Genomic DNA, 24,508 nt, shown 5'->3' with positions numbered 1-24,508 from the left:
ATAATGTGTTATATAATCCAAATCTAAGAAGAAATTTATTATAGGGAGCAAGGTTAGAAAAGGCTGGTGCTCATTTTGTGATTTCAAAAGGGAAGATGTGGATATACTTTAATAATTGTGATAGATTATGCTACGCTAAACGATATGACGGACTTTATCACGTAAAACCATTTAGATATGCAACAGGTAAAAGGGAAGCTGGTTACGGTACAGAAATTGGAAAGTTAAATAAAGTAGACGATGCAATGCTATGGCATCGGAGATTTAGCCACGTAAATTTTGATTATATTAAGAAAACTAGTAAGAATCAAAGCGTGAAAGGATTACCAGAAATTGAAAAACCAATAAAGAGGTGTAAATCGTGTATTATTGCTAAATCTAGTAGAATAACTTTTAAATCTGTTCCGAAGAGATCGGGTAAACCATTGCAGTTGGTTTATTTAGACGTTTGTGGCCCACTACCAGTTCCATCTAAGGCTGGGAGTAAATATTTTCTTGCTATTGTAGATGACTATAGTAGATTAGTAACAGTGTATTGTATGAAAAATAAAAACGAATCATTCTACAACTTTAAGAATTATCATAGGCAAAAGGAAAGACTGACGAATAGAAAATTAATAAGTATACGCAACGATAATGGTGGGGAATTCTGTAACAGGCAATTCGAAGGGTACTTAGCCGAAAATGGAATTAGTGTTGAACGCACGAACGCGTACACCCCAGAAGAGAACGGTGTGTGTGAACGTTTTAACCAAACGGCATTAGACGCAGTTAAAGCTATGCTTAATGATGGTAAAATGGGAAAAGAATGGTGGGCAGAAGCTCTTGGCTGTTTCGTACATACGTGGAACAGAGTATGTCATAAAAACAACCGAACCCCTTATGAAATGTTCCTAAGTAGAAAACCCAGTGTATTTTGTTTTAAGGTATTTGGTTGTAAAGCCTATGTTGGCGTGCCAAAGCAGATTAGGAATAAATTAGAAATGAGTTGCAAAGAAGGAATCATGGTAGGATATGCGAAGGAAACTAGGGGTTATAGGATATGGCTGCCAGAAGAACACAGATTAATAGAAACCTGTAATGTGAAGTTCGATGAAAAACTGTATGCAGCAAATGGCATCCTGGAACAGAAATCAAAACCTAAATTTAAAAGACTAGAGGAATCCGAGCTATTAGCAGAATCAGATGAAGAACAGGAAATTTCTAGAGGAGAAATAAAGTTGTCAGATGACAAATCTACTCCGAAAGAAGTATCAGACTTAAACTGGCAAAGAAAAGCAGTTAAAAGGCCAGATGGAACACGTACAGATTATTATGTAGAGGGAACAGACACCCGTTTTAGATCTTACAATGATATTGAAAAGTATTGTGAGGCAAGAAATATTAAATATGAAAAAGATAAGTTCGATTTTAGTGGAAAAAACGAATACTCGGGGAAAGTTAATTTTGTAGAACAGGAGACTAGCTCTGTGTCTGAAGAGGCAAATTCCGTAGAAATAGTTATCCCACAAAATTTTAAAGAAGCACGAAAATCAGTAAATGCCGAAGAATGGGATAAGGCAATGAAAGAAGAAATCGACACAATAAAGAAAAGAAAGGTTTGGGAATTGGTCGAAAAGCCAGAAAATAAAACTATAATAGGAAACAAATGGGTCTATACGCTAAAAAGAAATGAAAAGAATCAAGTGGTTAGATACAAAGCACACTTAGTAGCACAGGGATTCAGGCAGAAAAGAGGTGAAGATTTTGATGACGTTTACAGTCCTGTAGTAAATTTTTCAATCATAAGAATATTTTTCGCTATACTGGTATGTTTATATGGATGAACTAATTGTCAGTTAGATGTAAAGAACGCATATTTATATGCAAACCTAAATGAGAAAATATATATGACCCAACCAGAGGGATTTATCGAAGAGAAAAATAAAGTATGTTTATTACACAAGGCCATTTACGGTCTACATCAAAGCGGCCGTGAATGGTTTTGTGAATTTGAAAGTACTTTAGAAAATACAATGGTGTAATTGTGTTTATAAGGGTTCAAATGTAATTCTCTTGTTATATGTAGATGATATTGTGATTTTTAGTAAAGATCAATATAGTATAGATAAAGTAATTTCACAGCTGAGTGAGTTTTTTGATCTTAAAATATTAGGCAAAACTAAAACGTTACTTGGAATTGAATTCTTAGAGAATGAGAATGGGGTTTTTATACATCAGCAAAAATATATCGAAGAAATTTTTGAAAAATTTAAACATTTCCAGATACCAATAACTTCACTTCCCATAGCTAAGGCCACTATTCTTACAAAATTAGATTGTCCATCTACAAGTGCAGAAGTTGCGGAAATGCATATATTACCCTTTAGAAATCTGTTAGGATGTTTAGTTTTTGTAGCTAACAGGACAAGGCCTGATATTACATATGCAGTGAATATCTTATCACAATTTCAGGAGAATCCTGGAATTAGACATTGGGAAGCATTGTTGAAATTGCTTGGTTATCTCAATAGTACTAAATTATATAAGTTAAACTTATCGAAGATTAAACATCTAAATTTATATTGTTATTCAGATGCTGATTATGCAAGTAATAGAGATGACCGCGTGTCCATGGGAGGATTTATATTATATTTAGATGAAGTACCGGTAATCTGGAAAACTGTTAAACAAAAATGTGTAAGTTTATCAACCATGGAAGCGGAGTATATCGCCTTATCTGAAGCAGCGAAGGAATTAATGTGGACAAAAAATGTCTTACAAGATGAAATTTTAAAGTTTAATTTAAGAGAGTGTAAACTATTTTGTGATAACAAGTCTGCCATTGATTTTTCTAGATCGCCAATAGAAAATCGCCGAACTAAGCACATAGACGTAAAATATCACTTTGTTAGAAGACTAGTAAATGATGGAGTGTTTGACCTTGAATTTATCACCAGTAAATTAAATACTGCCGACTTATTTACAAAAGCAGCGCCTGCTGTTAATTTAAGAAAGTTTTGTTTAGATGTTTTCAGTGTTTAAAGACAATAAGTGTTTTTGTATAATAGAATTGAACTATGAACTTCTGTGAAAGTTTTGTTTTTATCTTTGCATGGGGAAAAGAGGGCCGTTTGTTGGCTTTAGTTTTCCACATGCAAATTTTGATCGGAGGTCGATCGGCGGTAAGCTAACGTGGTTGCCGCTGATTGGCCGATGATGTCAAGATTGGCGGGTTGGCCGAGTATAATACATATGTACGCCGGTATCGGCGGAGCTTGTTCTTGTTCTCTTGTGTGGTTATCAGTTAGCATTATGCTAGTTTGCTTTCAATCAAATGATTTTAAATGTAAAGGCTACAGTGTTAGCTCTTTTATTTTATTTACGGAATAAAGCATGAATTTTATTTAATTTAGTCTTAGCTTTATTTAAGGAAAGCAAAATATGCTTTGCCTTTATCACCACTGCCAACAGATCTGTCAGCACTATCGTTATCTTCAGGGCAGATGTTTTTATTTTATTCGGCTTATAATTCCTTACTAAATGTAGTATTTAATCTCGATGTACTCCGTCTTTGATAAGATTTAAATCAAATTCCTCGTCATTATAAATATCACGAATACAAATCAAATAGTTTTCTGGTTGCAATTTTCTAATTTCGGCTATGCGTAAGGTATGCTTTATGCATGTGCGCGTTGAAAGAAATGTTTAATAAAGTAAACAAATAAATATTAAGCTTCTTTTTTTGTTAATTTTGATACCCTTTAGATCATAATTGCTCATTATTTTATAAATTACTGTTTCCTATTTTTAATTTTATAATTTCTGCATGCCGTCTTACCAGATTTAAACTGATGATCTATAATCCGGAAAAATCAATAATCTGGAATCGCCGAGGTCCCGACGAGTCCGGATTAAAGACTTTTGACTGTATTTATTTGTTGCGCCACACTGATAGTTTTTGTAGTGCTTATAATCTTGTGCAAATTTTTTAATACAGTACAAAGTCTGAAATCTGGACTCGTCAGGACTTTGGCGATTCCGAATTTGGGATTTTTCCGGATATTAGATCATCAGTTTAAATTTAGTAAGATGGTATCTAGAAATTAAAAATATGAAATTCTGAAGTATTTATGTTCTAAAGAGTATAAAAGTTTACCAAAAAAAACTTAATATTTATTTGTTTACCTTATTAAACATTTCTTTCAATGTAAGTTAAGTTGCTCTGTTTTTTGTGCTAATTCTTTCTCTTTAATTCTTTAGATAGACATAATCTCTTGTTTAATTGCATTGTGGAAGTCCTGTCACTGCTATTTTGAGAATTCCGACTAACTTGTCAATTGAAATTTTCTCATTTTCAGTAACTTCTCTGTCACTTTCTTCACTATCGGTAGCGATATTTTCTGGATTTGGAATTATACTACAGATTTAACCATTCATTAATTGATTGATGTTTGAGAAGCATTGTCATCACAATGAAAAACTTCTTTTATATCATCTTCATTTATTACCACTTCTCCACATTTCTTTACAAAATCTGTTAATTGGAAAATGTTACCTTTGTTTTGCGATGTCCAAAAACCTTTAAAATTAGCCGCTATTGTCATCAAGTTTAGCTGTCCTTCACTATACATATTTGGCTATGCATCGTGAGCTTGGCGACTAACGCCAAGTTGTTCCATTAAATTTTATCTTGCTTCTATTGCACACTGAGACAATTAAGCCTGAATTGTATTAGTTTAGTTATTTAGTATACTTAGTCTGTTTCATGCACATGCTTATCAGAGTTCTGAATAAATAAATTCCCACATATACTTAAGCCTTATTGAGAGCTGGCGCTAGATATCTTACTGTCTGATGCACTCTCTGTGGGTCCTTAATTCTGCGACTCCGTGCGGCCATACGAGCTCTGCCACTGGTTCTGGGTTTATGTGGATAACAAATCAGTTATTCTTAATTCAAATAGCTCTAAATGTAATCTTTGGGTCCATGAGTATCATCAACAAAATCTATTTTTAGCATATGGAAAGAAATTTTTGGTAAATTTCTCGTCAACACTTTTTAGCACTTTTAACTTAAATCTGTAATCATCACCAAGCGTAATATCAACATAAAATGTTACCATACTCCTTTATTATTCAATTACTAACTTAAAAAAAATTGTTTAGGCATCACTACATGAGTCATTACTCAAGTTGTCATGTTTTGATAAACATGCGGTGATGAAAGGAAAGTATAATAAATAATGATTCGCCATGTTGGCATCAGATCAACGCCGTATCTATGTAGAATATTTCGGTTTGAGATGTTGGCCAAGCAGATACGCAGCAATGGAGCCAAATTACTGATCTTACAAATTTATTAGATTGTTTCTTCAATAGCAAGTTATTTTATTTAAGTGTCGAAGTGAAATTAAGAATCGGTACTCTACAGATATTTTATTATGCGCGGAGAGGGGGATCAAATGCGCATGTGTAAGGCCTACTAGAAAAACGTTTTTGATGGTTTTGAAGTCCGGATTTTAGATCATTCTGGATAATGGGCATCCGTATTTTGGACTTCGTACTGCATTTAAAGCATTTCTAATATATGAACAGTCAAACTATTGCAAAATGGACAATATTTAAAATTTTGCCATGTTCTTTATTTCTTTGGTTTGAAATGTTTTGATAATTCATTATTGCATTTTAAGGAGTTTTTTAAATCCAAGAGATATGTCATGCTTCATGTATTTTCCCATTTGCTTTATTACGTATGAATTTTCACTGTTTTTTACTCAGAAGTAGCTGTCAGCACACTGGTGCTCAGAATTAAGAAAATTTTTACGTTTGGTCGATTATCTCCTGAATTGATGAGTAGATTTAATGAAATATGGTATAACGGAGCTTGATGTAATTTTAAAAAAAAATCGCACAACAGTTATGGTACTTAAACATGATTGTGCATAAAGTGTATCAGCTCAGGAGGATCTAAAACAGAAGTTACAAAAAAGAATAAAAGAGGCTAATAAGGAGTGTAGTCACCTCTTACAGCTTTCACTATGTAACTTCATACTGAAAATGAGTTCGTTTACTAGACCCTGTGATAACTGGTCTGACTCTTGCAACATTGTTGTTTTCAGATTTTGAAAGGTTCTGGGAGGGGGAAAAGGAAGTTCTGTTTTCCCTTTCGAGAGCATCCCAGGCATAAAATTTAGGTCTGGAGATTTGGCTGGCCAATCCATCTGGTTAAAAGCCTCACTTTTCTGAAGTTCATCCACTAGATTAGCCATATATGGATAAGCATTGTCACCTGTAAAAATAAACTGAAGGCTAGCTGCATCTCTGAAAAGGTGAATAGTATAGAGGCTTTAAGCCAGTGTTTCCCAACCTTTTTTTTTTTTTTTTTTTTTTGTTATGCCCCACCTAATCCTCTCTAAAATTCTTATGCTCCCTTTAGCATATTCATAATTTTTAATATTAAAAAATTTAAATGTTCAATGAAGAAGAAGCTTGAATGATAGGTTTTTGGAAGAAATCACTAGAAAATTTTGTGAGCAAACACAGTAAGTGAACTTTCAAAACATAATGGAGAACTGAAATTCAAGTACAAAATAATTTTAATTAAAATAATTTTAATTGAAAGTTTTTTCTATATTTAAGTAATTATTTATTATTTAAATTTAGTGAGATCCTTGTGCTTGGTGCTTGCTGCAGAGAAATTTTATGTCAGGTTACAATTTAGTTAAATTCAGTCTCAAGTCTCCCTCTTTTATTATATTCAGTTGATTTCTTTTTCTTTTTCTTTTTTTTCCAGCAGCAAATCATTTATGGCACTAACTGCGCATTCAGCTAAATGTGAAGATGGAAATGGTAACAACAGTTCTCTTGCACATTTGATTGGATTCGCATATTTGATTTCAGTTTACTTCATAAAGCCATTCCATTGGCCCTTTTATATTAAATAAAGCTTTAATTGACTTATCATTTTGCATTTCTGTGGGTTCTTGATATTGCATATTTGAAATATCAGCCAAATCTACTAACATTGGCTGCATCATCCAAGTTGGCAAATCAATTTGTTTCAAATCTGAAAATCTTCCTTTTAAATTAGCTGATAAAATTTTCAAATGATGGGGAATAACATGTATAGCGATTATCAGTCACTTCACATTTTTGAAGCCAGTGAAATTTTTCAAAATCTTTGTCGTAAATGTATTCCTGACATAATTCGATAAAGGTAATACAGTACAAAGTAATCTGGACGTCCATTATCTGGAATGATCTATAATCCAGACTTCACAGCCACAAACTGTTTTTTATGCTTTATGCATGTGCGTTTAACGTTTACACATTCGCATTTAGCCCAAAGAAATTGAAAGAAATGTTTAATAAAGTAAACAAATAAATATTAAGCTTTCTTTTCTTTTTTTTTTTTCTTTTTTCTTTTTTTTCTTTTTCTTTTTCTTTTTTTTTTTTTTTTTTTTTGTAAATTTTGATATTCTTTAGATCATAATTGCTCTTTATTTCATAAATTACGGTTTCATATTTTTAATTGTATAATTTCTGCATGCCATCTTACCAGATTTAAATGATCTATAATCCGGAATCGACGAAGTTTTGACGAGTGTGGATTACAGACTTTGTATTGTACAAGAAAATATCTCTGCTTTTACATCGACAAGACTTTTATTTGCTTCCTAAAATTTTTTATTTAATGTATTTAGTTTTTCAAAGATATTTGTTAAATAAATCACAAATGCCTTACTATCAACCATTAACAGATTTTTGATTTCAGGCTTGGGGCTTAAAAAATAACTAAGAGTATCAGATAGTTCCATAAATCTTTTCCAGCAGTTTTCTTTTGACAGCCATCTTACATCAGGGTGAAGTATAAATCTGATATAGTCTTCATTTTGTTCTTCACAAAATAACTTGAAGAGACGTTCACATTTAGCACTAGCTATAATAGCATTGATACACTTTATAACTAAATTTAGTCCATCATTTAGAAGAGGTGAAATGTTTTTAGTGGCCAGATTTTCCCTAAGAATAACACAATGCCCAAGAAGCATTTCTGGATTCTCATCTTTCATCAATTTAAGGCAACTCTTATTCTTCACCATCATATTAGCAGTACCGTCTGCAGCATAAGTTGTTATATTTTCCATTGGTATATTTTGACATCTAAGTAATTTTTTAACTTACTGTAAATATCTTTGGAGGTAGTGGTGCTTTCTAATGATTTACAAAACATTTCTTTGGCAAATCCTCTTTATCAATATATGATATGTACATTATAAGTATGTCCTCATTATCTCTCAAAGTTGATTTATCTATTTGAACCAAAATTTTCTTTTCTTTTCAGCTTTTCAACAAGTTGTATTTCAGTATCCTCACTCATTTCATCTATCCTTTGGCTAACAGTATTGTTACTTAGTGGCGTAGCTTTAACGTCTTTGTCATCATTTTCTAGAACCGTTTTAAGAAGTGCTGATATTGACGGTTTGATTAAATTCTTCCGTATAGTATGATTTTTCCGAGATTTAGCAATGAATAATGAAATTTAATAACTAGCCTCTAGAGTACGATTAACAGTTGCATTATTAGAAGTAAATAGAGACTTTAATATTACTCTTTTTTCAAATTTTTCTTTAAAATTTGAAGATAATTCAAATCGGAATTAATGTGAGTATTATGTTTCGCCTTCAAATGACGACCTCATTTCATTGATTTGTTGGTCTGATTTCATTGATTGCTAGCATAAAAGACAAATGGTGATCGTTCATTGTATGTGTGAAATGGCGAGTATGAAACCAAATATTAAATATTCCTTTTGAACATTGACAAACTTTTTTTTTTTTTTTGCTTTCACCTCTCAGTTCACTATGAACTTAAAGGAATAAATATAAGATCAGTTAAAAGCTTCAACAATGCTAAATATAAATAAACCTGAAGGAAGCAGCTGTTGCAGTTCCTACAGTAAAAAATAAAAGGAATCCTTTGAATCCTTTGGCTGACATGTGTGAAAAACATTTGGAAAGCATAATGTGTCATCTATTTAAATGTCCGTGTCTACAGCGAAAATCTTTATAAAATACTTATAATGCACTTTAATTAAAATACTTTTTTATGTATGCATCACTTATATTATTCTTCATTTGGGGAATAAAAAATAAAATTTTGACTTCTTGAAGAAAATTTGGAAATTTCAACGCTTCTTCTTCCCTTAAATTCTGGATGAGTCCATCTTTGAATTGCACCCCCTATGGAGCGTGGGAAACACTGCTCTAAGCTCTCTTTCCTGTACATTGCAATAGTGACTGAACCTTTCTCAAAGACATGATTATCATATGTGCACTCATCGAACATGATGTTTGGCAAGGCCATTAAAACTTTGATGACATACTCGCTTTTTCTCAGATGTTGGAAAGCATGAAGCAGATCTTTGCCCAGATGAAGATACAGTAGACACCGCCCCCATAACACAGTAGATACATTTCGTGTTGTACAAATCATTGTTTTACGAGTCACTTAGATTTTACAGATACATGAGCCATTACAGCCTAAAGAGATTAGCTTGTTATATTGAATATAACTTTTAGTTCAGGCTTAAGACGCTGCATGGCAACAAATTTTATGGCTGTTGAGTAATAAATGTATAAATATTTATCAGTACATATTTTCTACCTTTTCTTTTATGGACTTAATCGTTTTTGCAAATGAGCAGCTCACATATAGTTTACTTAAGCATAAACATACACTTATATAATTACTACATAGCAAAGATGTAAAATAAATATTTAATATATAAGATAAAATACTTTTTATTTCTCTTCAAAACATACAAAATATTGTAATTTAAAAAAAAATTATTCATTTTGTGGTTTTTGAACATATAAAACACTGTGGTTTGAAGAACAAACATTTATTACAGAGCAAAAGAAGAAAAATACACACACACAGAGAAAAGGTTTACAGAGGTTTTATATATAACTTTACAGCAGATCATGGTTTAACGAATCACAAACAAGATACAGAAAACAACCAATCAAAAATAACATAAAGAAATATAAACAAATAAAGTATAAACAAATAAAATAGGATTAAGTTTCAGAATGCATCAGACGTGACAGAAAGCTATAATTCCTTTTAACCAATAAAAATGCGATTACAAATATCTCAACACTCCCCCTTAATCACATATTATAGAGAAGATAGAAGAATTACACAATTTTTAAATAGCTCAATGACAATGGATCATAGAATTTTGTTTAATAGAGCTTTAGTTAACATATCTGCAGTTTATAAACTTGATTGTACATATTCAGTTTTGATATTATTTTTTTAGCAGTCTTACGAGTGAACTTTAATTTTATATCTATATTTTTCAACCTGCCTCAAAAGTTTTCATTAACAAATTATTCATTTTATGGTTGTTGAACATATAAAACACCGTAGTTTGAAAAACAAACATTTATTACAGAGCAAAAACAAAAAATACACACACTCAGCGAAAAGACTTAGACACTTAGATATGCCGAACTATTGCCTGCCGCGACATTGCTGGTTCATGAAATCAAGTCCTAGGGCACATGACACACCTTGATGGGGATAACATCTCTGAAGAGAAAACGGAGGAAAGGAAAAGGAGAGAGGTACCAAGAGAAAAAAGGCCTTAGGTATCTGGCAGGTAATAAAACATGACAAGAATGGAGAAAAATCCAAAAGGATCCAATGACAAATGCAAAAAATGGTTCAATAAACACTACTATACAGTAAAAAAATCAATGCTACAAAATAACAATACTGCTTTAACCCATACAACTTATTTACAACACAACAATAGTCAGTACCACATCAACATCAGTGAGTACAACATCACAAGAAAAGTCCAAACAACTTAGAAAACAACACAGTTTAAATCAGATAAAATGGAAGTATAAACAGCCATCGATTGAAGAGCTAAGATAAGAACTGGTGGTCTCCATCCATGATAGTGTGTGTTGCCAATGGATGTATGTTATGATCATCAAAGAGAATTTAAGTTAGTTAAAGACTTGAGAATAGTTCACGAAGTTGCATCGGTCTGCTTTTGTGAAGAACTTCTCATTTGTTCTTTTAATATACTTGGTGATGGTATCAAGCTTGAGATCTCTGAAAAAGTTCGTTGTGGATGAGAAAGTCAGCATCTGTAATAATGTGTAGAAATTTATTCTGCACCACTTGGAATTGATAGAGCTGATTTGGAGAAGCAGTATTCCAGGCAGGAGATGCATAATAAAGAATTGGATGGATGCACGTTGTGTAACTATGCTTCTTGGTTCTTAGACTAAGGTTAGAAAATTTTCCTATGACTGGAAGAAATCTGCACATAATTCCAAGGGCTTTATTTTTTACATTCTTAATATGTGTAGTCCAAGTGAGAGTTTGGTGTAAAATGACTCCTAAGTATTTAGCTTTTTTAACTAATGGATCTGATTCTTGAAAAAGGAAAAGTTCTTTAACATTGCCACAGCGAAAAGGTTTACAGAGGTTTTATATATAACTTTACAGCAGTTTACAGATCATGGTTTAACAAATCACAAACAAGACACAGAAAACAACCAATCAAAAATAACATAAAGAAATATAAACAAATAAAATAGTATTAAGTTTCAGAATGCATTGGACGTGACAGAAAGCTATAATTCCTTTTAACCAGTAAAAATACAATTACAGATATCTTAACAATGATAAATAAAAAAAGAAGTTAAGCATCCCCCCTCCCCATATTTATTGAGAGCTATTATTAATTAGGTTCCAGTGGCATCTATTTCTAAATGTTGGTGGTGCTATTTCATAGCTTGAAGTTTCACTTGTTTCTTCTATATTATTTTCGTTGCTTAAAATGGTATCTTTTTATGCTTTCAACAGTTTATTATTGTTACTTTCTAAATCTTCTTTTACTTCAAAAAGCTAAATAATCGTTCAAATTTTCCTTAAATTCCTCAGAGCGTTTTGTTGTGCAAAATTTTCTAGATTTTTTGCCAGTTTTATTTAATCCTTCATTTAAGATTTCTAAAGTAAAGTGTTGTTCTATCTCACAGAAAATTCATAATAAGTTTTCTTTGCCACTTAGATGACTATGGAGGTGCATAAGTTGTTGCTCATATTGGTTCATATATCTCCACGCTTTTTTGGTACATTTTTGAACAAAAATTTTCTTTATTGAAAACCACTTTTTAATCAAGTATAATTTATTATCTATGACTTTTTGCCATTTTTTAGGTAGCTTCATAATTCCATTGGTGTAGAACTTCTGTGGTTTATCGTTGAGAAACTTGGCTAAGTGATTTTCAGTAGTGCTTCGGTCGGCCAATTTTTTACCATCAAGAGTTTTGCAGAGACCGAAACAAATGGTAGTCAGATAAAGCAAGGTCTGGGCTATACGGTGGGTGCATCAAAACTTCCAACCAAGCTCTGTCAATTTGTTCTGAGTCATCAAAGATGTGTGTGGCCGTGCATTGTTGTGATGGAACACAAGTCCCTTCCTGTTGCTCTTTCTGGATTGCTTCGTTCAAACAGTTGAGTTGTGCACAGTACAGAGCCGAATTGATGGTTTCACAGGTTGCAGCAGCTTATAATTGACAATCCTTTTTTAATCCCACCAAACACTTAACATAACCTTATTGGCGACAATCCAGGATTTGAAGTTGTTTGTGGAGGGTCGCTGGCCTTTGACTATGATCACTTGCATTTCTTGTATTTCACCCATTTTTCATTGCCTGCTATGATTCACTTCAAAAATGGTTCGATTTCATTCTGTTTCAGCAGCATTTCGCTGATGGTAATTTGGTCAATCAAATTTCTTTGTGTTAATTCATGTGGCACCCAATCACCGAGCTTCTTTTTGTAGCCTGCCCTTTTCTTATATACTTGGTGATGGTATCAAGCCAAGTAATGATTCCAAACTGTCATGTGGTTGATGTTTAGTCCCTTGGCTATTTCCTAACAGCTTGCAGGCTGGCCTTGCTCCACCAGTTGTAAAATTTCATCAATTTTTTCAGTGACTGGCTGTCCAGAGTGAGGTGCATCTTTGACGAAATTTCCGGAATGGAATTGAGCAAACCATTCCTGGGTCCTTCGTTCACTTACAGCATTCTCACTGTATACTTCACAAATTTTTCGCCTTGTTTATGCAGCATTTTTACCTTTTTTTTAGTAAAAAAGCGTCATATAGCATATTTCTTCAGATATTTCACTCTTTCAAATTCATATAACGTTTTACACAAGGAACGAATTAAAATCTGTCTTCACAAGCTGAATATCCCCTTTTAAGCACATGCTCGTTTGAGACTATCAGGTGAGTACTGCCATATATATAGGCATCAACACCATCTAGTGGCAAAAAAGCGCGGAGACTTTTTATATAATTCAATATTTGTTGCTTATTAGTTCGGCTAATTAATTCAATAACATCTTCATTTATGTCGATGAATCCCTATCAAACTAAGGTGTGAGCAATATTTATTATGCAGTTTGCCTCTGTTGTCATGGAAGTTAAACAATTTCTTCTGTTAATGACTTCAGGCTGTAATTTTCCCCCAACTGACATTCAAAGATTTTAGTTCCTACGGAGATAACGAAATAATTTCAGTGCTGTTTAAAACTGAAAAATCTTTCTTGCAATTCTGTCTATTTAGATTACAATTTATATTTTCTAAAAATGTTCAAATGTTTACCAGTAAAAATGTTTCCTGCATGTGCCAAACAGCTATCTTATACACAGAAGTAAGCAGGTCTTTTTGCTAATAGATCTTTTGTCATGTAACATTTTGGAAACAGTAATCCATGAAATTTATCTTCTTGTGGCAACACAGAGATTATGAGAGATCTGTAAGGCTGTTGCACTCCTGTTATGCTGAACTGGAGACATATTAATCTTTATTAGCCAGCTTAGCTTATTGACAATTTCACCCAGGCTTTCTTTTAATGATCCAATATCCTTAAACTATTTCCTTATCCTGGACATCATTACATTCAAGTTTCTAGCAATCTGTATTCAAAACTGCTCTGTATCCAGCTTTCTGATTGTTCTATATCTCATTTCATCATCTAAGTGTTTTGTGGTTTCTCATTTTAACCGTATGCTGTTGAATTTCACTAACTGTTGTAAAAAAATAATGAAAGCTGTGAAAGAGTGCAAGGAAATGAAGTGCTGAAAATGCAACTTGTGCTTTTAATGATTCTTCCTTTGAATATTCTGCCCACATACATATGTATGCTTGTGTGTTTGATGATAAAGATTTGCATTTTTTTTTTTTTGTATGAAATCCATAATTTGTACCTTTTTACCACTTTTTGAGAAAATTGTCAAAATATGCCATTCTACTTAATTCTGAATGTATTTTATGAATGGTAAAATAAAATTGATTTCTTTATTAACTGGATACAATGGAAGTATCAAATGTGTTCTAATTTCATAAATAAAATAATTTTCCTTAGGAATATTAATAATGTCGATGTATTTAATTCTATTAATTTAGGCCAAGGTAATGAATTTTATTCTTCTTTTAAATGTAAACTTTGTTGATAGGCATAATATTTTTAAATTATTTTCTCACTTACAGCTCAATTGTGCCCCAATTCTGGGGTAAAACGCATGGTTTCTGAAAGTGGCGATCTCATCCCTCTAAAAAGGGAACGTTTCACTTTCAAGGCTGCTCACCTTGCCGTGCTGGAACGCTATTATGAGAAGGATCCGTATCCAGACTCGCAGACTAGGGAACAGATAGTAGACGAGTGCAATAAAGCTGTGGAGAGAGCAGGTATCATTCTAATATATGTTTATCTAGAGCAAGTCTGCTCAATTGTTTTTCCTATCAGGCGCTGTCAGGATATACTGAAAAAATATAAAATTTTTATAATTTTTATAAATTATTAGCTTACAAATAATGACTCAAAGCATGCTGCAGTTAATAGATTAGTCGCCCTCAGTTTAAATCATTTAACAGTATTTATACAAATGATGTTCAGTTTATTAGTATTCATAAGGCATATTCGAAACTGTCTGTTATGTATGTTTTGAAAGTGGTAATGTGCTGCTTACAAAGTAATGAAAAAAAAAAAATTATGTTGCAAGACTCTGCATTTTTCAAAGACTAATGCCAAGTATTTTTAATTTAGTATAAATGACCGGTAATTTGATATACCATAGGTACTGCTTAGAATAAGGTGCATTTGATGATCATAAATTCTTTATAGATTGCCAAAAGTAAGGTATTTTCCACCAAGATTTTACTTTGAATACATTTTTACAAGATTTTTTTTTTTGTTTGGAATTTTGATAAGATTCGCAAGTATTGGTGCATCTCTGTGTTAATGCTGTTATTGCATTCAGTTTTGTTTTTGGTTTTGTTATACGACTCATTTTATTTCAATTTGGCAGTAGTTCTGTTTTGAATTAAAATATGTAAGTTTCCTATCTGCCAGGACTTCTTTTGACACACTGTTTATTCTGTGAATAAATCTATGTGCAGTGATGAATGAAATCATCTAAAATGTTAAGAATATTTTTATACTTCCCTTAACAGTTGAGTAGAAGTCAGTAAATTCATCAGTATTCCAATAGCTTTTATATAATTTTCTACATCAAAAAGAAAAAAAAAAAAAAAAAAATGCTCATCATTTATTTCATAAGGATTGAGCAATAAGCTAAGAGCACAAAATATGAAGTTTTCAGAGACAGATTGCATTTCATGGCCTTTTGTGACTTCAATAAATCATTCGCTGTGCTTTAACAGTTATCTTTCAAATACTTCCTCATGAAATTCTTTGCAAATGTTATTATGCAACTCTTCTGCAGGATTTACAAATTGTATATTTGATACAAAAATGATATTCTAACTTTTGGCATCCCAGCCCCCCAAAGATCTACTTAAGGCAACCTGAACCTGTAAGCATAACTATTTTGAGAGTTCCCAATACCTACTTGCCTAGTTTCTGATGAGGGAAAAAAGGATTATCAGAATTAGAACAATTTTTAGTTTTGATTTTAACATTACTCATGTTAAAAAATTTGTTCTTCAGATATGCAAATCTCATCTGTTGTTCTTACAAAGGTCTTGTTATCCAAATGAAGGGACTTTTATACCATTTTTAGGATCCATTAGTGATGATCCATGGAATTAGTGATAGGAAGTGCAAGGAGATAACTCCTTGGATAAGAATCATTAATTTTTAGTCATGATAAATATTTTTTGTGTGTTTTTAGTACTCAAACACCTTCTCTTGGGAAATTTTCAATTTTTGTAAAATTCTTTCAGAAAGACTCTATGAACTGTTACTGGTGAACAGTTTATCTATTCTTTTTCTCCTCCTTTTTAAAATCAAGATGGTATTCTTATTATTACAGTTAATGGGAAGTTAGAGTGGAGTATAAAAGCCAGAAATTAAGTATGAAAAGAGCCTACACATTAAAATATTTAATTTTGAATCACACAATACCTAATGCATTTTAAACTTCAATATATTAACACATTTTAGGATGCAGATATGCATAATCAAATTATGACAGAAAGTAGTATTAAAAAAACTGTGGGTGATGGCAAAATGTGAAAAAATATCTGAAATTAGCCTGCACGAGTACATAGAAAGAAAGCCTTCTTTATTACATGACTGATTCTTTTTTTTACCAGTCTAACAATCTCTAAGCTTTAATTAAACAATTCTGTGTAGGATTCAGTTCACTTTATTTTGACAATATCGAATAATGCAAGGGTAGCAATTTTTTGTATCCGATCATATTAGAAAACAAATAAAGGAGCAGCACACAGGCCAGATTTTGTTAAATGTAGAGGCATTGTGAAGCAAAGGTGTTTCCTCTGTGTAAATGAAAAAAAGAGTTTTTTTTCGTTTACACAGAGGAAACACATTTTTATGATTCCCAACGCATAATTCTTTTGCATAGAAAAAGATTATTCTGTTCTAAGGGATAATATGTTTCTAATTAAAATGATTAAATGAGTTAAAATGTTTATTTAGTCTATTCATTACTAACACCACTTTATATGTATAAAAATGTCCTTTTAAAGTCCCCGTTTTAAGTTTTAAAAAATTGAAAACATTATAACATTTTTTGCGAATTTAATGTGAGATATTTCTCATGTATAAAGAAATAAAGTTTCAAAATCATTTTCAAAAAATAAAGTAATTTGGGACATAAAGAGTTAAAACTAGTGCCAATCAATCTGGTGATCAAAAATCCCTAAAAATAAAATATAGTCAAAATTGTCACCTTCTTTTCTTTACTAACTGAATGTCATGTAAATTCACTTAAATATGAATCTAAGTGGATTTGCTTTTCTGCAGTATCTTTTATTGTGCCATTTTGATGAACTTCACAGTCTTTTAATGCTTTGCCACAGTCTTTTAATGCTTTGAGTATGTGCATCAGTGTAAACAGTCCTTCAACTTTGAAAGTACTCTATTCCTTGCTGTTCTGTAGAAAGCAGATCCCAAATTTTTAAAATGAAAGAGAAAAACAGGAAAATAGCAATTATATAATTGCTTTACAAAAACTAATAAAAACAAAGCAAAGTTCATATGACTGTTTTTGATGTCTTACTTATCCATTTTTGATAATAAATTGCAGTGATTGGCAACATTGTCAAAAACAGTTGACGGTAAGATATATAAAGTACTCTATATTTTCTCATTATGTGACTTTTTTGGATATTATTTTGCTACTGTAGTTCATTTATAACAGTTTGCAGTTTTTATACTAATGAATCTTAGTTCGCATTTCAGATCGTCCTTTGGCGGAAAGGGAAAGAGTGACATTGCCTGTTGTGAATAATTGGTTCAATAACAGGAGAAAAGAAGCAAAGAAGCAGCTTAGACAGCAGCATGGTAAGTATATCAAATGTCGTGAATTCTCAATAACTTTATGACAAAGTAGCTGTTATTTAAAATAAATATTTAATATTTTCATTTAAAGATTTTTCGAGAAATATTATGACTTTGTTTATTTTTTTTTTATCCTGGCTATGAGTTTCCTGTTATAAAGTTTTCCTGTTATAAAGTAAGGTGCACATATTTTCAGTACTGTGGGTGGAAAGGCCTTGTAATGTAGCACCTTAATTTTTTTGTAGAATTCTTGTGTAGTAAAAATTCAAAGTAATAAATTATTAATTACATTTAACTGAAAATAAAAAGTTCTGTAATATGTGCAAAAATTTCATAGATATTCAAGAATGAATTTACTCAGATCACTTTTCTGTGCCTATTACAAACCAAAATTCAAGATTTTTATGCCAAATTTTTAGTAGCAAGTTTAGTTATTAATGATTCCATAAGGGATAAAGCAACACTCTTAAAATTTCTAACTAGTCTCATGATGGTATTAATTACATATATCTTTGGAAATGCACATAAGAAAGATGCGAAACTTTTTTTTGGGGGGGGGGGTTAAACTTTTAAAAGTATACAGAATATCTTTCTAATTGGAACTTTTGCTTTGTGTGAACTTTATAAGAAATAGGGTATTATGGTTTGTACGAATTTGTTTGGCATCAGTGCTGAAACTGTTTTCATAAAATTCTGCACCTTATTTTTAAAAAATCCAAAGTACATATCCTAAATCAGTATTCAAGGAAAATGTATAAACTGCTGATAAAATTTCTCATAAAATGTTTTCTCTAGATGGTGCAAAAGTATTATTCTATACTGATGTCTTGTAATATATGATATTAGAAATATTTTGATTGCATTCACAGTGCAATCAAAATAAAATTCATAAAAGTTAACTTTTAAATATTGGTCATCTTCGAATGTTCTGGGGTTTTTCAAATCAAAATGTGTTTTTTTTTTTTTTTTTTTTCCTAATTATTTTATTTACTTCTGATATGGAATGACCAAGATCAAATTGGATTTTTAACCCTCTCACCGTTACGACCGGAAAATTCCGTACAGAAGGTTGCCTTCCACATTCATTATACATGAAAATTTCTGCTAGCTTTTAATGTATCGGATTTCAGTTTGGATGTATATTGGAAGAAAAGGAATCAAGGTACAAAATGAAAGAGTCATTTTTTAATTAAAATCAAGAAAATATAACTTATTCGTGACATTTTGAGGAACTTTGAAATTTCAGAGCTAAAACCGTAACGCTCAGAGCGTTAAATACACTCTCGGCACTTATTGCTGGTTTTACATTCTAGCATGTGTTAGGATCTTTTATTTTAAAGGTGGAAAAAATATAATCAGATTACTTTAAAATCTGTGATATATATGGAAAAAGTCTTGTCTTTGATGACACAGCTTGAAGGTAGTTTGAGAAATTTATGTGTGGAAGTTTGAGCCTCAAAGATGCTAGCTCTGTACAAACATTCTATGTAAACAAAAAAATCCAAGTTATTCAGTTCAGGAAGCATCATAGCGAATAAATATTTCAGAGAATACAGTACATGATCATTTGAAGAAGACTGGGTGTTTAAACTACTTTGTGTAGGTACCCCCTATTTTAACAGAGCAGAATATGCTTACTTGAGTTTTGGCATGTGATTCTTCACTGAAAAAATGAAGAAGCTCTTTTTTTTTTTTTTTTTTATTTGTTCATTACTGCCAATGAAAAGTGGATACTATACAGTAATATTCTAAGAAAAATACCATGAAATAAACCAAAACAAGCTCTTCTAGTAACATCAAAAAAGGGTAACATTCCATAAAAATAAATCTATGTGTATGAAGGGACTATGGAGAAATTATATACTGTGAATTGGTGCCACAAAATCACACATTGTTTGGAAAAATACTGTTCCCCAATGCCAGTTTTAAGGGCAGAAATCAAAGTGCTCGAAGCTGACCAGTGGTCTAGGTATTGTCTTCCATCATGATAACCTACATTTCGATGAATGTTAAAGACTTATCACCCTCTATATTCCTTAGACCTTGCCCTCTAATCTTCATCTCTTTAGATCACTTCAAAATTCTCTGAATGACATGGAGTTCACTTGTTTGAGAGTGTCAAGCAGCAATTCAGTAACTTTATGAATAAACCCACTGACCTTTTAAGAAACCTAGAGAAATGACAAAAAGTTGATTGAATAAAATGATGCTTAATGTGATTCAATGAAGTTTCTTATACACTTCGCAACATTGAAAATACACCACCAAGAAGTAATGGCCAGAAAGTGATGAAACTCGGCAGACAAATAGAGACAGCAACGAACAAGTGATCTTTATTTCAAAATGATATATGCATAATACAGATTCAGAATAGCATCAGCTCAGTAGGTTGTAGGACCACCTTAGATGGTGGTACATGAAGCAATACATCTAGGTCTATGGGTGGTATCCTGAGGAATGGCTCTCCATTCCATATCAACCATTTGCTACAGTTCGTCTTCTGAATGCGGCACTGGTAGGGTCTGCAAATGGTGTCTCACATCCTAAATGTGTTCGATTGGTGAGAGATCAGGAGAGAACAGTGGCCAGGGAAGCATCTGTACACTTGGCTGATGTGAGCAGTGTGTGATTGGACATTATCCTGCTAATAAAGGGCACTGAGCTCGCCCTGAAGGTAAGAAAGTGTCACCTGCAACACTTCATTGGGCTGTCACAGTGCTCTGAATATGATCTATATGTGACCCAAAATCATACACAGTTGTGTCCCAAACCATGTTGTCACGCTATCGTGCAGTGGGAAGTTTCACAATTACTGCCGAATTGGACCTGTCTCCACCTCAATGTCACATTCGTATGCAGTGACTGTCAGTGGAGAAATAGATGTATAACTCATTTAGGAACACGACCCTGTGCCATTCCATCGTCCACATTGTTTGAGCCCGGCACCATTGCAGGCGTTGGTGTCTATGATGTGGGGTCAATGGAAGTCTTCTTAACAGATGCCATGAGTGCAGGCCAGTAGCCACCAATCGATGGCAAATGGCTCTGGTTGGTATGGGAATATCCAAGGTGTCTTGAACATACTGCAGAATGGAGGTAGAAGAGGTTTGCGGATGCATCAATAAACACGTGCTGACATCACTCTGGCTGCACCGGTACACCTCGAACTTGCCACACTTCTTTGTTTCAACCATCATTGCCATAGAGAGTGCACTGTGGATGCGTCCAAGTGTGTGTCAACTGAGATTTTGCCATATGGATCTACCCACCCTTCTCTACCATGCTGCTCGTAAAATTGTCTGTCTGCTGGAACTGCCTTTGTTGATGACAGCCTTGCATCCTCTGAGATGAACAAATTTTCTATGATCATTTCCCTAGCAGAAATAATGGCACGAAAATTTTAACATTCTGCAGGTTCCTTTCCTTATATCTTCCTCAATGTGTGCTGGAGAGCTGTGCATTTCACATCATTCGCATAACTTAATGATGTGTATCTACCCTGAAATTTGCATAATTTTCATGTCTTTCCTTCTTGGTATTGCATTTTCAGTGTTGAGTAGTGTAGTTTTGTGCTCCTTCACTTAAATTTATCTTGAGAAAAACACAGAATTTTTCAAATGTCACAATATTCAGATCTGTTATAAATCTCATCATTTCGATATATAATTGAAAACAAACTAAACCTGTAAATTATTGAAACTATATATTTTGCTTTTAAATAAGTTTTTTAAGCAAGATAAATGGTAGGTTTTTTATAGAATGTCAAATAGTAATACGTCTGAGAGCTGTCAATTGTCGTTCCGTATGGGTGATTATTACAGTAGTGAAAAATTGCATTGGCCAAAAAAGGAGGGGTTTAAACTATAAAAAGTTTTTGGGGGTAACATCAATAAAGCTTGTTAACCATGTTTTTCAGACATCTTGTATGTTGTTTACTATTTTGTACAAAGGGTTTTGAGTAAATCTTTTATAACTAATAAAATCTTTGTGTGTTCAATTGTAACATCATCTCGTCCAGAACGGTGGGGAGTCGAGTATTGAGAGTGGTATCCTCGGATTCCAAAAATTCATGGGAAGCCATTTAGACCATTTCATCTTCGTACAACTTTAATCAGCCAAGATTGTAACTAAAAGCTCTGAAAACACTAATTTTTGAACCCTGCTATTGTCTTTTTTTTACTGAACTTCATTGCTGTTCGGTGTGCTGGGTCAAACCATGTTTGCCTCAGTCTTTTCTAAACGGAGTAAAGTTTTTTATGGAATAGAACTAGTAAATTTTGGTTTGTCTTCAGCCCACTCATCTGATGAGCTTGATGTAAGAAAACTTTTTTTCAAAAGTGATGAATTCTTTCATAATGTTTTATTATGTATTATAGAATTTCATGTTTTTTAAGAAATAAGCCTCTAAAATTTGCCTTTATCACTGTGTTAATATGTGTCTAAATGATTTTCCCAGTGATTAGGAAGAATAAATGCTGTAGAATGAAATTAATTTTAGATATATTTGATAAATTCATGTAATGTGTAAACATTATTTTCTATTTTGTTACAATTAGTAAAAACAAAGTTTTGTCTAATAACTAATCCGTTATTATTAAAATATTCATAACTTGAAATCAAGTGGTAAAACAAAATATAAAAACGTAACTGTTCTATTATTTCGTTTTGGTGATAAGGGTTATTTATTTTATCATTAATATTGTTACATCTGTACAGGTTTGTAATCGATTGAATGTACACAGAACTGATGATTGCTTGATAAAATTGGTTCTCCCAAAAGAAACACTTTACAGTTCTGGAACTTTTCACAAAAGTACTCGTACAGCTCTTCTCAGTATGACAGAGCATAGTCAGTAGTTACCACTTCAAACTACTTAAGAACAATAAACATGACAATATAAAAAGCTTCAAATGCATAAGCTCACAGAGGGATCTCTCAATATTGTAACTAATGTGCTCACCCGTCTTATGAAGTTTTTTTCCTGCTGATAAATTTTTAGTGCTATTGAGTTCTCAAAATTGCTGGAAGACATACATAGTACAGTTACATAGGGCCAGGTAAAGTTAAACTACGAGGGGATCGAACTAAATGGTTACATATAAGGTTATATGTAATGGCCAGATGTGGTTACAGTTACAGTTAAACAGGGACTGGACCAAATGGTCACCAAGTTTGGTGACAAAAATTAGTAGTCAAAATCATGCCAGCTTGGTGCTATCTTGGTAATTTGGCAATTTACCTCAATATCTAAATAGATTTATCCTGTAACCCTGTTTTTCCAGCAATGCTTTACACTCTTGAGGTTGTGTTGCATTTTACAAGAGATGCTACAATTTAGATTTCACTAAAATTATTTAGATATATACAAAAATTGTAACAATATATGTTTCATTCCTTATGAATTTCTTTCTTCTCAGTAGTAACTTTTAAAAGTTTGCATTTATTGGTGTATATATGATTTTAATTTTATTAGTTGTCGGACAATTAAGAAATATTTTATGTTGGCTATATTGATGAATTTATTATTAAAAGATTGAGGATAGATGTTAGAGTGTAGAAACAATAATTTTCAAAATTCAAATTGTGTTTGGCATAAAGCTCAAAAGTCAGTTTTCAGTTGTTTTAATAATAGTTATAGAGTGAATTTTGTAAATTATGTTAAAATTGAAGAAAACTTGCAACTTATGTTGCATGTGAGGGCAGGAAGAATTTTTATGGATTTCTTGCTTAAATTAGTTTGCTTTCAGTTTTATTTATGCATTGATTTAGCTTCTAAAGTATAGTCTTTCAATATTCAAAATTTATATTAGCAAATTATTAAATTTTATTTGAGAATTTTGCTGATTATTATGGCATATGCTTTATTTTTTCAGACTGTTGACTTTCATATTCAGTAAATCGTTTTTCTTTCTGCATGCATTTATATATCTATAAAACTTTTAAGAGAAAACTCTTAACAAAATGAATGTAAATTTCATAATACAGTGTGTACCCCAAAATAGCAAATGTATTCATTCTAGCTCTAGAACTGCTTTGTCAGAATGCACACAATTAGAATTAAGTTAGAATTAATTTATCAGAAGTTTGTTTGCAGTATTACGAGGGCTATCCAGAAAGTAGATTACGTTTTGGAATAAAAAAATAAACAAAGTATAGGAAACAAATTTTATTATATACAGATGAAAGCCACACTCAAATACTACTTTTCTACATAGTCACCATACAAATTAAGGCATTTATCGTAGCGATGTACGAGCTTGGAAATTCCTTCGTCGAAAAATTCGGCCGCCTGCGCCTTCAACCACTTCGTTACCTCATCTTGCACAAAACTTGTGGTAACCAAGCTTTTCGCTGATGATTTCGTGCAACAAACTTCGCGAAATTTGTGGAAAACTCAAAGAAAGTTCCGTTATTGTGAAATTTCGATTTTCACGGACTTTAGCATCGACTTTTTCGAGAAGTTCGGCGGTCACTATGCTGGGTCTCCCACTTCGATCTTCGTCGTGAACATTGGTTCGGCCATTTTGAAATCTTATGACCCACTGATGCACTCCACCTTCAGTGATAATGTTGTCCCCATACACTTCACGAAGCTGCCGATAGATTTCTATCGGTTTACAGTTTTTTGCAGTCAGAAACCTTATTACTGAGCGCAGCTCGC

General features: G+C 32.4%; 1 protein-coding gene across 3 annotated transcripts in view; it reads left to right on the top strand.

Moving 5' to 3' along the window:
• Positions 1 to 24,508, top strand: part of LOC118205910 (homeobox-containing protein 1-like) — a 61,057-nt gene that overhangs the window by 24,511 nt on the left and 12,038 nt on the right. For 2 of the 3 annotated variants that reach the window (XM_085808346.1, XM_085808343.1), the window contains 2 exons: positions 14,570 to 14,767; positions 17,736 to 17,849. In XM_085808346.1, coding sequence (XP_085664472.1) covers positions 14,570 to 14,767; positions 17,736 to 17,849 — 312 coding nt within the window. The remainder of the gene's footprint in view (positions 1 to 14,569; positions 14,768 to 17,735; positions 17,850 to 24,508) is intronic. The other variant, XM_085808347.1, reaches the window with a different exon arrangement.

The sequence above is a fragment of the Stegodyphus dumicola genome, chromosome 1 (assembly GCF_044657685.1).
Source record: "Stegodyphus dumicola isolate Sdum_Otavi_A_Nest chromosome 1, ASM4465768v1".
Lineage (NCBI taxonomy): Eukaryota > Metazoa > Arthropoda > Arachnida > Araneae > Eresidae > Stegodyphus > Stegodyphus dumicola.
The sequence above is the reverse complement of the archived record's forward strand: the minus strand, read 5'-3'. Positions and strand labels throughout refer to the sequence as shown.